This window comes from Calypte anna, chromosome 11 (genome assembly GCF_003957555.1).
Source record: "Calypte anna isolate BGI_N300 chromosome 11, bCalAnn1_v1.p, whole genome shotgun sequence".
Classification (NCBI taxonomy): domain Eukaryota; kingdom Metazoa; phylum Chordata; class Aves; order Apodiformes; family Trochilidae; genus Calypte; species Calypte anna.
In genome coordinates, this window is record NC_044257.1 from 17,457,344 (window position 1) to 17,471,159 (window position 13,816).

At 51.2% G+C, this 13,816-nt stretch overlaps 3 protein-coding genes across 3 annotated transcripts in view; 1 reads left to right on the forward strand and 2 right to left on the reverse strand.

Annotated features, from left to right (window-relative positions):
- Positions 1-979: 979 nt before the first annotated feature.
- Positions 980-1,895, reverse strand: FOXL1 (forkhead box L1). The gene has a single exon (XM_030457727.1). The coding sequence runs from the start codon at positions 1,889-1,891 to the stop codon at positions 980-982; it is 912 nt and encodes a 303-aa protein (XP_030313587.1). The 5' UTR covers positions 1,892-1,895.
- Positions 1,896-7,756: 5,861 nt separating this feature from the next.
- FOXC2 (forkhead box C2) lies at positions 7,757-10,486 on the reverse strand. The gene is given in 2 exon segments (XM_008501349.2): positions 7,757-9,444; positions 9,446-10,486. Coding segments are annotated over 2 exon segments (1,491 nt in total). The 5' UTR covers positions 10,232-10,486; the 3' UTR covers positions 7,757-8,739.
- Positions 10,487-12,227: 1,741 nt separating this feature from the next.
- MTHFSD (methenyltetrahydrofolate synthetase domain containing) overlaps positions 12,228-13,816 on the forward strand; it is a 3,751-nt gene continuing 2,162 nt past the window's right edge. Inside the window, exons 1-2 of the mRNA XM_030458015.1 lie at positions 12,228-12,247; positions 13,146-13,377. Of these exons, the coding sequence (XP_030313875.1) occupies positions 12,228-12,247; positions 13,146-13,377 (252 nt within the window). The remainder of the gene's footprint in view (positions 12,248-13,145; positions 13,378-13,816) is intronic.

The following is a 13,816-nucleotide window of genomic DNA, read 5'->3' on the forward strand; positions in this document are numbered from 1 at the left end:
AGCAAAACACGGAAAGCAGCTGCATCTCCACGTTCTCAACGTGTTTGCTCATCCATCCCCCCTCTCTCTGCCTGCATCAGTGCGACAGCAACACTGTCACGATATTGGAGAAGCACAAAGAAACCAGTTTGCATTAACACCACGAGTTAATGTGCTGAGTTGTGCAGAATGAGCCTGGGTTGGTTGCTCTGCCCCGTTTCAGCTCTGGTTACCTGGTTTTTACCCACTGGTGGGACTGGGCCAGCAGGAAAATATCAGGAATTATTATTATAATGTGCAGGCACCCGTGGGTATTGATGGCAAAACAAAAGTGAGCTTCCTCCTCCAGAGGTGGGTTTGATTTTCAAAACGAAAAAATAGAATAAAATAATAAAAAGAGAGAAGAAAAGCAGAGACCAAAAGGACTCTGCAGAAACCAGGTCTAATAAAACCTGAGGGATGCAAAGCTGCAGAGCAAAGCTGAGGGGGCTTTGCCTCCTCCTCCAGAGGTGAGTTTGGTTTTCCAAACGAAAAAATAAAATTAAAAAAAAGAGAGAAGAAAAGCAGAGACCTGAAGGACTCTGCAGAAACCTGGTCTAAAAAAACCTGAGGGATGCAAAGCTGCAGAGCAAAGCCAAGGGGGGGCTGGAGGCCACTGTCTGTACCTCCATATCCACGTGGAAAAAAAAGAACAAAACAACCAAAACAAAAACCAAACCAGGATTTACCTTTAAAAGCCGATCTGGGAGGGGGGAAGCTAAAGAGAGCCCCGTGTCTTGAAAACGCCCTGAAATCCTGAGTCACCTTTAATATTTAAATTTTTTTTTCTTTTTTTGTTTGGTTTTTTTTTTTTTTTTTTTTTTGGTCTTTACCCGCTTGGTGAGGTCTGAGTCCGGTGTCCCCCATAGAGTTCCGCACCCCCTCCCGCACTCTCCCGCACCCCCAGCAGCCAACTGGGGGGAGTGAGAAGGGAGGGGGTTAGGATCTAATTCTGGGGCAACTATTGGAAATTAAATACGGCTTCGGAAAAATGGAGAGGGAAGCAGGAGAGGAAGGGGATGCCGATGTGGTAAAGCCTCCCGTGCACCTGGGAGTCGAGCATGAGGGAGGCATTAAGGGCCGGCCCGAAGCCGCCGTTGGCGACCAAAGAGCCGCTGAGGCAACCAACCGGGCTCTCTCGGGTCCCCTTGGAGGTTGCCCCGGGCGGGGACTGTCTCAGCCCCTGGGCGAGGATGCTCTCGATGCTGAAGCTGCGGCTCCTCGGGCCGCTCTTGTGCGACGGGGCGGCGGCGGCGGGGGGCGGCCGGGGGGCGGGGGGGGACGTGGCCGGACCCTCGGGGGACCTCACTTCCCTCCCACCCTGCTTGGGGACCCCCTCATCTCTCGAATCCCCCGCAGCGTTTCCCTTGGCTCTCTTGGGTTCTTCAGGGCGGGCAAGCGGCCCCGGTTGCCCGTCGGTGGCAGGGGACGAGCTGCCCTTCTCCTCCGGTGGCCCCGGGGCTTTGGGCTTCCTCTTCCTCCGGCGGTAGTTGCCGTTCTCGAACATGTCCAAGCAGCGGGGGTCCAGGGTCCAGTAGCTGCCTTTGCCGGGCCGTCCCTTCTCTCTCGGCACCTTGACGAAGCAATCGTTGAGGGAGAGGTTGTGGCGGATGCTGTTCTGCCAGCCCTGTTTGTTGTCGTGATAGAAAGGGAAACGGTCCATGATGAACTGGTAGATACCGCTGAGGGTCACCTTCTGCTCCGGAGCTTCTTTGATGGCCATAGCGATGAGGGCGATGTAGCTGTAAGGGGGTTTCTGCGGGGGGTCCTGCCGGGAGATGGCACCGCTGGGGGTGAAGCTGAGGGCGGCCGGGAGATAAACCATGGAGGGGGTGCCCATGGGGGTGAGGTGGGTGCCGTAGATGTGGCTCATCGCCGGCGGGCTCTGAGCTCCGGGTCTTCCCCCTCGGAGCCGAGAGAAGGGACAGGGAAGGGCAGGAACCTGGGAAGAGTCCACCGGGGAGCTATTTGTGCGAGCTCAGATCCCAGCCCTGCCCGAAGGAGCTCGCTCTGCCTCTGTCCCTGCTTCATAGCTCTTAAGAAAAAAAAAAAAAAAAAAAGGGGGGGGGAGGAAAAAAAAAAAAAAAAGTTAAAAAATTGTTGTAAGTTTGCTATTATATGTTGACTTAGCACTGGAAAATAAATTGTCTCCGATAAACAGTCGTTTGTGTTCTCAGCCCACCCACATTAATTAAAATTTCATTGCTACAAAACTCCAAGCTCTCTCCACGTGTCTTGCTAGTACCAGCCAATGGTCTCCGGGTTATTCCTTCATTTGTTTATAGAATTAGTCTGTTGATAAGTCTGCCCACCCAAGTCGAATCAAGCTGTGTTTATTTGGAAAAATTTCCGGGCACCCAATATATAAACGCAGTGATCTGATGTTTGAAATATCACGTCCACCCCTTTGACGCTGTAAGCACACACAGCAAAGCAGGATGTACACTGCTGGAGCTCGGGGAGGAGCGGGCGAGGATCCCCGCAGGAAAAATGGGGCATTAAACAACAACACCAACAAAAAAAAAATATTTAAAAATAGGGGGGAAATAAAAAAAAAAAAAAAAAAAAAAAAAAAAAGAGGGAGGATGGGGGAGACACAGGGATGAGAGGAGTGATGCGACAAGGAGGAAGGAAAAGGGACTATCTGGAGGAAGGGGGAGGAGGAGGCAGGTGTGTGGGGGTCCTCGGTTGGAGGTTGTAGCTCCCCATCCAGGGGACAACCCCCCCGATGGGCCGGGCCACCCTGGAGGGATCGAAGGGCGATCCCCGGGCCCAGCCCCGGGCAGAGAGCGTTGGGCCGGGGGAGATGCCCGGGGGCTGCATCGAGCTTCATAAAAGGGGAATTTTGGCAGGAGAGGGGAGGAGGGTCAGTATTTGTGAATGCGGGCCTGTTGCTTTATATTATGTACTTTCCTGTTTATAACAAGGAGGGGGATTATAACAACTTTACAAGTGCACACAGCTGGCCGATGCTTACATTAGAAATTTGTGATGCTCTTTTTCTGTATAAACGTCCAGGTTTGGGGCTGTGCTTTCTGTTGCTGGATTTTTTTTTTTTTTTTTTTTTTTTTTAGTTATTATTATTTTAAGTTGCTGATGCAATTGCTTTAATCCGGGGCCCCGAGGGACTCTGATGCAGTTGGAGGTGTCGGATGTTTCACCAGCTCCCACCCCCCCGACTCAGATCTGTGTTAGACCCCGGGAAACCCCTGTTCCATGCCTCATCATTTCGTCGGGAGAGGGAAGAGGAAGCCTGAAAAGGATTTTTATCTCCTTCAGAGATAAATACCCCCCCAGTACAGCTCCCTCGACCGTGGTGGGATTTTTACCTGGCAACCGGGCTCCGGGATGTCCCCCCAAGCACCGCCCGGCCCTGGTGATGATCCCACCACCCCGGACCTCTCTGCAAGCTCCTCCTTCACCATTGGGGTTTCTCGCCCACTTCTCCTCCCGTTGCCTCAGCAAACTATGGGGTGAAGGGGGGTAAAAACCAGCGGGATGATTTGGGAGCCGCAGAGGGAGTCCTGAAGGCTGCCAACCGCCATGAGAGCCTGAGAAACACGGCCGGGGCGCGGAGGGAGGTGGCTTCTCGGGCTGGGGAGGGAATCTACCCGCTCACTGGCTGGTCCCAGACAGGGGCAGAGACATGGAAACCCACCCCTCTAATACCGCCTTCGCCTATAATGCCTCATCGGCCCCGCCCCGAGGTGCGCACACCGGGGAGCTGCAGGAGCCACCCGACGTGCCATCAATGCAATAAACCCCTAAATAAATAAAAAAGGGGAGGCAGAAGGGTTTAGGGAGGGGACATACACACACACTCCCTCCATCTCGACACTGGGGACCAGCCCTCCCGGCCAGCCCACCTGTAGCATCTTCGCCGGGATGGGATCGGATGGGATGGGGCAGATCCAGACTGATCCAGCCCCGCACCTCAGGGCAGGCTACTGAGGTTGGTGGTCGCTTCCCACCCCTCCTGTGCCCACTTCGCGGAGCTCCCTGCTCCTCGGGACACTCCAAGCACGGATTATTAGACCAACAAATACTCGCGTGTAGGGCAGCAGGCAGGCACACGGGCTCCCACTCGCTCCCCGAGCTCCCTCCCCCAGTAAAATTCTCTTTTCCCCCTCTTCGCGGTAGGAAATCCTTGGAGGCGGGGATGTGGCTTTTCTCTTTGCTCCTTCTTCCCAGCTCATGTGCTGCTGGCTGTCCCTCTCCTGCCGGCGACATCGCTGGAACTCTGCTTTATCCGCCCGGGAACAGCCCTGTGAGCGGCTCCGACCGCTGTGGGGTGCGGAGGGAGAGAAAGGGGGAGTCAGAGAAACGGGCGGCCCGGCTGGGATGGGGTTTGCTGTTGTTGTTGTTGTTGATGATAATGTTTCTGTCGCTCTTCCCCTGCAAGGAAAACAAAACAAAAAACAAAACCAAACCGCGGAGCCAGCGGTGAAGGAGTCCCTGGACGTGTTTCCCCTTCTCTCCAGCTGACAAATCCCTTTTAAAACAGCAGAGAAAAGGGCTCCCTCCCGAGATGGGGTGGGGAAGAAGAGGGGGCGCTTCCATCCAGTGCTCCCCACTCCATGCTGCATCCAGGGGATGCAGCCAGGGAGTGGGAATCAGAACTCCCCGTTCCATGGGGTGCGGGAGGTTAGTGGGGAGCGGGGGGGGTAAGAACAGTGCTGCCCACTCCGTACTGCATCCCTACCCAGGAGGGAATCGGGGGTGTAAATCAGTGCCCCCCACCTCCATGGTATATCCTAGCCTGGGGGGGGGAGCTGGGGTAGGGGGTAAATCACTGCTCCCCTTTCCACATCCTCCGGGGGGAGCTGCCCACCCCTTGCCATGCACAGAGCTGAACAGCTGTGAGGTCACTCGGTACCGACCCGGAGGGGGCAGGTGGGGGGTGTATTTTTTCTTTTCCTGGCCTTTCAGGGCCTGGTCTGGACTTTCTGCGAAGTCCCACCCAAAATGACTGAAGAGCTATGAGTCTTCCCCAAATACCTGTCCAGAACCTTGCCGTGGCTCCAGGAGAGATGGGGCAGCTTAGGGGGACCAGACAGCTCTCTCACCAGGCTGGGGTGACATTGGTGAAGGAGCTGGGTTTCACCCGGGCCCTGCAGCACCAGGAAAATGCTCACTGGGCCGTGCTGTGGGGTCACCGGGACACAAGGACCTTTCAGGTGGGAACGAGCTGAAAATTCCTTCCTCTCACGAAGCCCGGAGCTGTCTAGGCTTACAGACAGGTTTGTAAACTCGGAGGTTAATGCAGAGCATCAAGAAAAAGAAAAAAAAAAACAACAAAAAAACACACAAACAAACAAAAAACAAAAGAAACAAAAACCATTTACTATTCTCATCTGCTGCCCGGAACCGTGCTGGGTCCCTGGCCCGGTGCAATCGGCCATGCAGCAGCTTCAGCCAGCCCCCCCGGGGCCGAATTTGGCCCTCCTGATCTGCTGTGGGAAGGTTTTATGCTGGTCCTTCAGCTGCGAGGGACTGCGGGGCCCGATCCGGCCGCGGCTGCTGGTAGCATCTACCCTGGGCCTTCCTCCTTCCTTCCTTCTTCTTCCTCCTTCCTTCCTCCCTCACTGCCCCGGCAGGACTGAAGTCACCTGTCGCGACAGACTCCTATCGCGTTACCGACCCCTCAGCCCTGCACCCCAACTTTGCTCTCACCTTGCCTGCGAACTCAGCCCAACCAAAAATCAGGTTCCCTTCGGCAAAGGAGGGGGAGATGGGACTGGGGGGTCTCTGAGAGGGTCTGGTGGGCTCTGATATCCCCCTCACATCCCCCCCACGATGCTCTCAGTCCCTTGTCCCAGGTGCTGTTCTCGGGAAGGTCTGATCCTGCAGGCTCCCGGGTCCTCTTTGCTCTCAACACCTAAGAGAGGGTTTTTCTTTTTCTGCCAAACACCTGAAATCCTGCCAGAACACCAAATGACGGGAAAGGGGCCAGAGGGGTCGGGAGCAGCGCAGACCCCACGTGAGAGCATCCCATTGGGTTGAGGGGACGGAGGGGGAACCCACCAAGAAGGTGATTTGGGGGAAAGGGAACCCTCATACTCACTTCAAACTCTGTCCCCCCCCTTTCCATCCAGAACTGTCCAGAAGCAGCGAGGAGGGAGGTGACAGAGCCACCCCGAGGGGACATCCCAGCCTCCATCACCACAATCCCCCATACCCGGCATCCATTCCCAAACCCCAGCCCCATGGGGAAAGGTCCCCATGTGCCCAGCGCTCTTTCCCGGAGAGGGAAAATGTGGGAGCAGAAGCGGCCTCGGGATTCCTTGACGCGCGTGGGAAAACCCACAGCAACCACCTGACTGCAACCATCTCCGGGGGAGGGGGGGAAACAGGCACCCACTCGGGGTTCTCCTGCCTTCGGGCTCTACACGGCGAGAAAACTCGTGGGGAAGAGGGATGAGCTGGGGGAAGAATTCTTCCCCTCTTTATTATGGTTTTTTTTTACCTTTTAAACTTATATATTTTTTTTTCCCTTTTCCCCTGTTATATTTTTTTTTTACCCTTTGCCCCACTCATTTTGTCTCTTCACAGCAGCAATTTGGATTTCGTTGCATTAAATAAAATAAAATAAATTACAACTAAGAGCCCTCTACTAGCCAGCAAAACCGGCAGGAGTTTTACAAGAACGTTCCTTAAAATCCTGATTAAATGAGGCTCGGACATTTTTTCTCATTTAAACCAAGACTTCCAGTGCTTTTTTTGCCAGCTATCCCAGCGCTGGCGAAATTCACCACATCAAAACCAATTTATATCATCACTTTTAAGAGTTAACCACGACTTTAACCTCTCCCTAACCCAGCCAGGGCTACCAGGGGTATTGGAAAGGGGGGGGGGCTGCTGCGGGAGGTGGAAAGGGGGACACGAGTGGGAATGTCCTCGGGAAATGTTGGGATGGGCAGCTGGGAAAGGAGAAAATCCTAAAAAGCTTCCCTAAAATTCTGCTTCAGGCTTTAGGGGCATCTCCATCCCCTGCCCCCTGGGCTTGGTTCAAGCTGGTTTAAAAGGTTAAAGTTGATTTTGGAAGAGGGGGGGGGGAGAAGGGGGGAGGAAGCAGCATCTGTCAGTGCCCAGCATTGCGAATAAGAGCTTAAACAGACAAAGATAAGGTTAAAATCAGCTAAATTTTCAGACAGGGGAAGATTTTAAAGCATAAAATTATTCCGGAGTCAACTTTCCACCTCCTTTTAGGCTCCGTAGTGAGTTCGGGTTTAAAGGATGGCTTTTATCACCCGCACCCACTCGTAGCCTTTCGGATTTCCTTTAAAAAAATATATATATACCATTAAAATGGAATTTTGGTTTGGTTTCTGTCTTGGAAAGGGCCCGCTCCGAACACTGAGCTCCACAGAAGGCCCGGGTTGGCAGGGATGGAGTGAAGGGAAGCCCAAATCTTCCCCCCTAAAGCAGATTTTTATCCCGTTCCCTCATCCGAGGCCTGGGAAATTTCCCCAATTTCAAACCAGCCAAGGATTTGGGATGGAGGAAGCTCAGACCCTATTTCTCCCGCGGGGTCTGTTCATCTCCCCTCCCAGCAGCTTCCTAATTCCCAGCTGTCCACAGGAATTAAAGTTTTCATCCAATAAACCTTTAGGCTCCAGGAAAACGACTTTGTTTTAGAAAATCCCTCCAGTTTTCAGCATGAAGGAAAGATGAAAGTAATAAAAGAAAACAAAATCAACCTGCAAACCCCACGTATATACACAGAGAAGCGCCAGACTTGGAGCAGAAAAAACCAGCATGGATTTATTTTAAGGTAAGTACAACAATTAAGACCACATAAGACAAACGAACTTTGAAGCAGGTTAAAGCAAATAGTTCTTAGGAATGGTCAAGGTGAAATCTATTATACAAAACATCACACGTCGTAAATAATAATAATAATAATAATATAAAAAAAAAAAGTATCAGATACTTCGTCTTTTTTTTTTTCTTTTCAAAAAAAAAAAAAAAAATATCCACCAGCGAAAAATAAATTATTTCCTCGTCTTGTGAAAAGAACAGCTCTAAAACGAAAGGAACTCTATTGCATAATTGTACACAGAAGAACAAGGAGAAGGAATCACTTGTCATTAATTTGGAAGTTAGGAATCGTTGGGCGAGACACAAAAAATAATCCAGTGAACTCAACTTTAAATATTATATTAATGGCTCTGAAAATCAGCCTGATTAGAAATCCACACATTTTTACAGCAAAACAGAGAACTTCAAAAATACCCAGGACATATATTTATATATATATTTATATACTTTTTTTTTTTTCCTTTTAAAACGTATAAATGGTCGTTGTGATATTGGTCCATAACTTATTTTTCTGAGACCCCCTATACTTTAGCATATAAAATTTGCCACTTTTAGATAGACATATATATATATAACTATTCCTTTTTAAAACTTTTTTTTTCATTTTTTTTCTTTTTCCTTTTTTTTTCTATTTTTTTTTCTTTAAGATCCCTCTTTTCAAGTAGAATATACTTTCCTGGAATTTTTAGAAGGCCCGAAATGGGACTTTGGGATCTACAAACTCTATAGAACCCCCCCCCAGGTCCATGAGGATACGGTCAGATTATGATTTAATTTTTTTTTTTAACGCGGTTTTGGTTTTCCTGATTATTTTTTAATAATAATCATTAACAATATGCTTTTTAATATTTTTTTGTTGTTGTTGCTGTCGGATGGCCCTAGGCAAGGGGTGGCGGCTACTCAGTATTTAGTGCAGTCGTAGGAGTAAGGGGCGGCGTGGCGGTATAGGGAGGGAGCGGACCTGTAGGGGATCTGACAGGCGGAGTTGCTGCTCACCTGATGCTCGCTGAGCGAAGCGCTCTCCATCCCCAAGCGATGCGAGGTGAACATTTCCCGTACGGTGGGAAAAGTCTGCTGTTGAGAACCAAAAGTATGACCGGGCAGGTGGCTCAGCTCAGCCCCGTGGTTAAGGTACCAGGAGGCGGTGGGTTGCCCCCCTCCCGCCGCCCCACCACCTCCTCCTCCTCCTCCTCCACCGTGAGGATGCCCGCTTCCCAGCGCACCTTCTTGCCCAGACGGCAGACTCAGGGTCCCGAGGGGTGAAGGAGCCCCCGTGGGATGCTCTGCCAAGCCTTCCTCCAGCGGTGCGGGGGGGACGCACATGTGGCCCGTCCTCTCGCCGCTGTAGAGGCTCATGGCCCTCATACTGCAGTGGTAGCTCCCACTAGTGTCCAGGGTTTGGCTACACGCCGCGCTGTAGCCCGACGGTTGCCCCGTCGGGTAGCCCAGAGGCATCCCGGCTCCCGTCCTGCCCGAGGTGGCACTCACCGGGCTGAGATCCCCCCCGGGGGAAGTCCTTAAGGTCATGATGCTCTCCACGCTGAACCCGGGCAGCCCGTTGCCGGCGGGATGATGCTCCGGTAAGGAACCCTCGGGGGATGCGGCGGCGGGGGGGGGAGGCGGTGCTGCGGGGACTGTCCCGCAGGGCCCCGCCGCTGGCCGGGCTCAGAGTCTCCACCTTGGTGATGACCGGGAGCTCGGGAGATGCCGTCTCGCTCTTGATCACCACTTTCTTCTCCGAGGTCGGTGCAGAGGTGGAGGAAGAGGAAGAGGAGGAGGAAGCTTCCTTAGGGAGATCGGTACCGGCCAGCCCGGGAGGTTTGGGTTGCTCTTTTAGCAGCCTTTCCCGAGCCTCCTCTTTCTCCTTGGAGACATCTTTCTTCTTGAAGCGTCTCCGGCGGCGCAGGAAGCTGCCGTTCTCGAACATGTTGTAAGAATCGGGGTCCAGCGTCCAGTAGCTGCCTTTGCCCGGTTTCTTGTCGTCGCGGGGGACTTTGACGAAGCACTCGTTGAGGGAGAGGTTGTGACGGATGCTGTTCTGCCAGCCCTGCTTGTTCTCGCGGTAGAAAGGGAAGCGGTCCATGATGAACTGGTAAATCCCATTGAGCGTGATCTTCTTGTCGGGAGCGTTCTGGATGGCCATGGTGATGAGGGCGATGTAGCTGTAAGGTGGCTTCACCAGGTCCTTTGGGGCTGCGGGTTGATGGGGGTGGTAAGGTCCGTAGGAGCGCCCCATCCCCGCCGCGTACTGTTCGGCGTGGCCCGAATAGACGCTCATGGGGTTGCCCATGCCGCCGTACGTCCCCGCCGTCCGGTAATAGTTCTGCTCGCTTAAATAAGGCACCACTCCCAAAGCGTTGGGGTCCGAGACGGAGTAGCGAGCCTGCATCATGGAGAGGGGCTTCCCGCAGCCGGGAAGGAAAGGAGGAGGTGGAGATAGAGGGTGGAAGGGCCTCACTCCCGGCCGGGACCCCTCTGCAGAGAAGGAAGAGGGGGAAAGAGAGAAGGGGAGTGAGAGAGTCTCGGCAGAGTTCAATCCTCTAGCAGCGGCACCGCAGCAGCATCCTTCGGGTCGCCGGGGTCTCTGGCGGCCTCTCCCTCCCTCTTTATTACTGTGATTCTTGTATACACACCTAAGGCCCGCGGCGGGAGGCGGGGCGGGGGGTGGGGAGGGTGGGAAGGGTGAGAAGGGGAGGGGGTGGTGGGGTTGTCTGTTCTCGCAGGTTAAAAAATAAAATCTAATAACGAAGAAAAAAAAAAAAAAAGAGGGGAAAAAAAAAAAAAGAAAAAAAAAAAGAAAAGAAAAGCAGCCTTGCGGAAACCCAGTTCTTGTCACAACCACCGAAAAAAAAAAAAATAAAAAAAAAATAAAACCAAAACCCCAACTAAAAGTAAAAATTAAACAAAAAAAAGGCTCCTGGAGGTTAATTTTTTTTTTTTTTTTCCCGCGGGTTTTGCGCAGAAGCCGCCGAGCCCAAAGCTCCCGCCCGGCCCGCGCTGCGCGGCTTCAAAACTCCCCCCGCGCCGCCGGCCCCGCTTTTACTCCCCGCTGGCCCCGCCCACCCGCAGCCACCCCCTCCACCAATCAGCGAGCGCGGCCCCTCCTCACCCACCAATGGGAAGGGCAGGAGGCGGGAGGCAGGGGGCGGGGCTTAGAGGGGGAGGGACCAAGCGGGAAAGTTGCGGGGGGAGTTGGGGGGGGGCTGAGGCTCCGCTGCCCCGCACGCTGAGATTACGGAGAAAGGCATTAAAGTTAATTATAAACATGTAATTATTTCACCCCCTACATTTTAATCTATCATTTTAACAGTTTTGGCCCCAAATAGAAGCGGGGAATCAGCGGGTTTGCCCCCCCCGCACCCAGAGAGATGGAGGGGGGGATGAGCGCCCCGCACGCCCCGCGCTGCCCCAAAAATCCATTTTTTTTTTAATAAAATATTGGGTTAAAATCAAAGCCGGAGCCAAACCGCGCTCATCCCGCACCGCCCCGCCGTGCCGCTGCGCGGGGGGGGTTTTTCCTCTGCCCCGTTTGGAAGTTTTTTTATTTGCAGGGAAATAACCCCGCAAATCGACATCGGGAAAAGCCACCGGGTCTCTCCACACCTTAGTAGCCCGGTGGCGAGTGGCATCTCGCCCCGCTTTGCCCCTTGGACCTCTCGGCGCCGGGAGCTGAGATGTTCCTCTGTGGCTTTGGGGGAATTTGAGGGTATTTTTATTATTATTATTATTATTATTATTATTATTATTATTATTATTTTGATAAAAGAAAGCGGTGAGCGCGCTTAGGTGCCTTGAATTGATTTTTTTTTTAATATTTTTTTTTTCTTTTCGTTCGGCTCCTGAGCCGAATTTTCTTCTCCATGTGAAATCCGCCCCCTTTGCCTTTTCTCTAATGATTTCATTAGAGGTAATCAGAGGGGGGACAATTAGGGACGCATGGTGACCAAAGTGTAAACTCAGGTATCGGGAAAACCACTGCGAGCTGCTCCTTTTTCCACCCTGGAAAAACCTGGATCTGACCAGCGACAACATAAAGCTGGGAAACAGCGAGTTTCCCCTTAAAAAAAAAAAAAATAAATAAAAATTATTATTTCTCATTGCAAAATCGATTCGAGCCTGAAGAGATGGAGATAAGGTGGGAATTAATCAAGAAATTAATCAACTTCGGGTTCCTTCCCGCTGCTTCTCCCCCAGCCCGGCTGCTCCGGTTCGAAGCGGTGAATTTTATGGTTTCTTACACTATAATTCTGCCTTTTCCTCCTTGTAATTTGTGGGGCTTGAAGCAAAGATTATATATATACTTTATTTTCTTTTTTCTTCTCTTTTTTTTTTGGTCAGATTGGGGTTGCTGCTGGCTCCGGTACCGTGGGTCCCTTCCCCGAGACGAGATGGCGGCCGTGGGAACTCGGTGTTTCTGTTAATTACCCTTTTCCTAATTAGAAAGGAAACGATTTGACTCGATAGCAGGAGTAAAAAAAAAAAATCTATTAAAAATAAATTAAAATAAAACGAGGCAGCTCCTCTGCAAGGAGATAAAATGGAAAAAAAAAATGATTGAAAAGTTTCTCCTCTCGCTTCGAAATTCTGATGGAATTTTGATGGAAATAAATGTAAATATTCTGGGATGGGTTGACCAAACGAGGTGGTTTTCATTTTATGAAAATAAATAGTAAATTCTACAAGGTCTTCTGATACTTTTCCTTTTTTTTTTTTTTTTTTTTTTCCCCTGGAATAATTTGAGAACGATTTCACTTTTTTTTTTTTCCTTTTTTTTTTTTCCCCTCTTCAGTTTAAAGAAAATAACAAGTTTTCGCATAATAATTGAGTCGTTTTCTTAGCGGACACGGGCACAGGGGGTTCTTAACCAGAGAACTGTTTAAAAGGCAGGAATTTTTAAATACAAAACCTTGAGGAAAGCCACCCAGAGTTGTCCCTTCCTAGAGATAACCTTGAGTCAATCTTACCTCTTCTTGGCTGCAAACTGTATCGAGATTAATTCCTACAGAAAACTGAGAGGCAGCAACAGTTTGGGGTGGGTTTTTTGGGTTTTTTTTTTTTTTGACTTGCTGCAGCTGGGAACTGAGCAGAGATTACAGCAACGGGCTGGGAAAAACCCCAAAACTGCGAGTTGCAGGAAGGAAAAAAGAACATAAAAAATATTTAAAAATAAATTTATGGGAAATAAATAGTTTTCAAGGGGGGGAGAGTAAAGAGAGAAGAAAAAAGAAGAAAAAATAAAAAGGAAAGGCCCGGGGGGAAGGAAGGGGCTCTCTTCCCGGCGGGATTTTCTCTCCTTTCCTCCACAGGGTTCCCGGGAGCGGCGTTTGCCTTCCACAGCTTTTCTTTGCCTTTGGTGAGCACCCCAAAGCAGCACCCCAAGATTTCCCCTCCTCGAGGGCTCTCTCCGAGCCCCGGTGCTGGTTGGTGCCGGTACCGGTGCCGGTGTCGGTCCCGGTGTCGGTCGCAGCGCTCACCTGCCCGCCCCGGGGCTCCCCGCGGTGGCTGCTGCCCCCCAGCGGACACTGTGGGGATTGCAGGGTAGGAGCGGTACCGCCCCGGTACCGGCTGTAACGAACGGGAAAGGGAGAGAGAAGGAGAGGGAGAAAGGGAGGAAAAAGAGGAAGAAAGAGAGAAATAGAGAAAGAAAGAGAGAAAGAGGCAAATAAAGAGAGAGAGAGAGAGAGAGAAAGAGGGAAAGGAAGAGAGAAGAGAGAAAGAAAAGGAAAGGAAGAAGAAAGAGAGAAAGAAAGAGAGAAAGAGAGAAAGGAAGGAAGGAAGGAAGAAGAAAGAGAGAAAGAGAAAGAGAGAAGAGAGAAAGAGAGAAAGAGAGAAAGAGAGAAGAGAGAAAGAGAGAAAGGAAGAAGGAAGGAAGGAAGGAAGGAAGGAAGAAGGAAGGAAGGAAGGAAGGAAGGAAAGGAAGGAAGAGGAAGGAAGGAAGGAAGGAAAGGAAGGAAGGAAGGAAGGAAAAGGAAGGAAG

What these genes read in the sequence shown, in the direction of transcription:
- FOXL1 (XM_030457727.1), bottom strand. Translation starts at nt 1,891, where the DNA reads ATGAGCCACATCTACGGCACCCACCTCACCCCCATGGGCACCCCCTCC.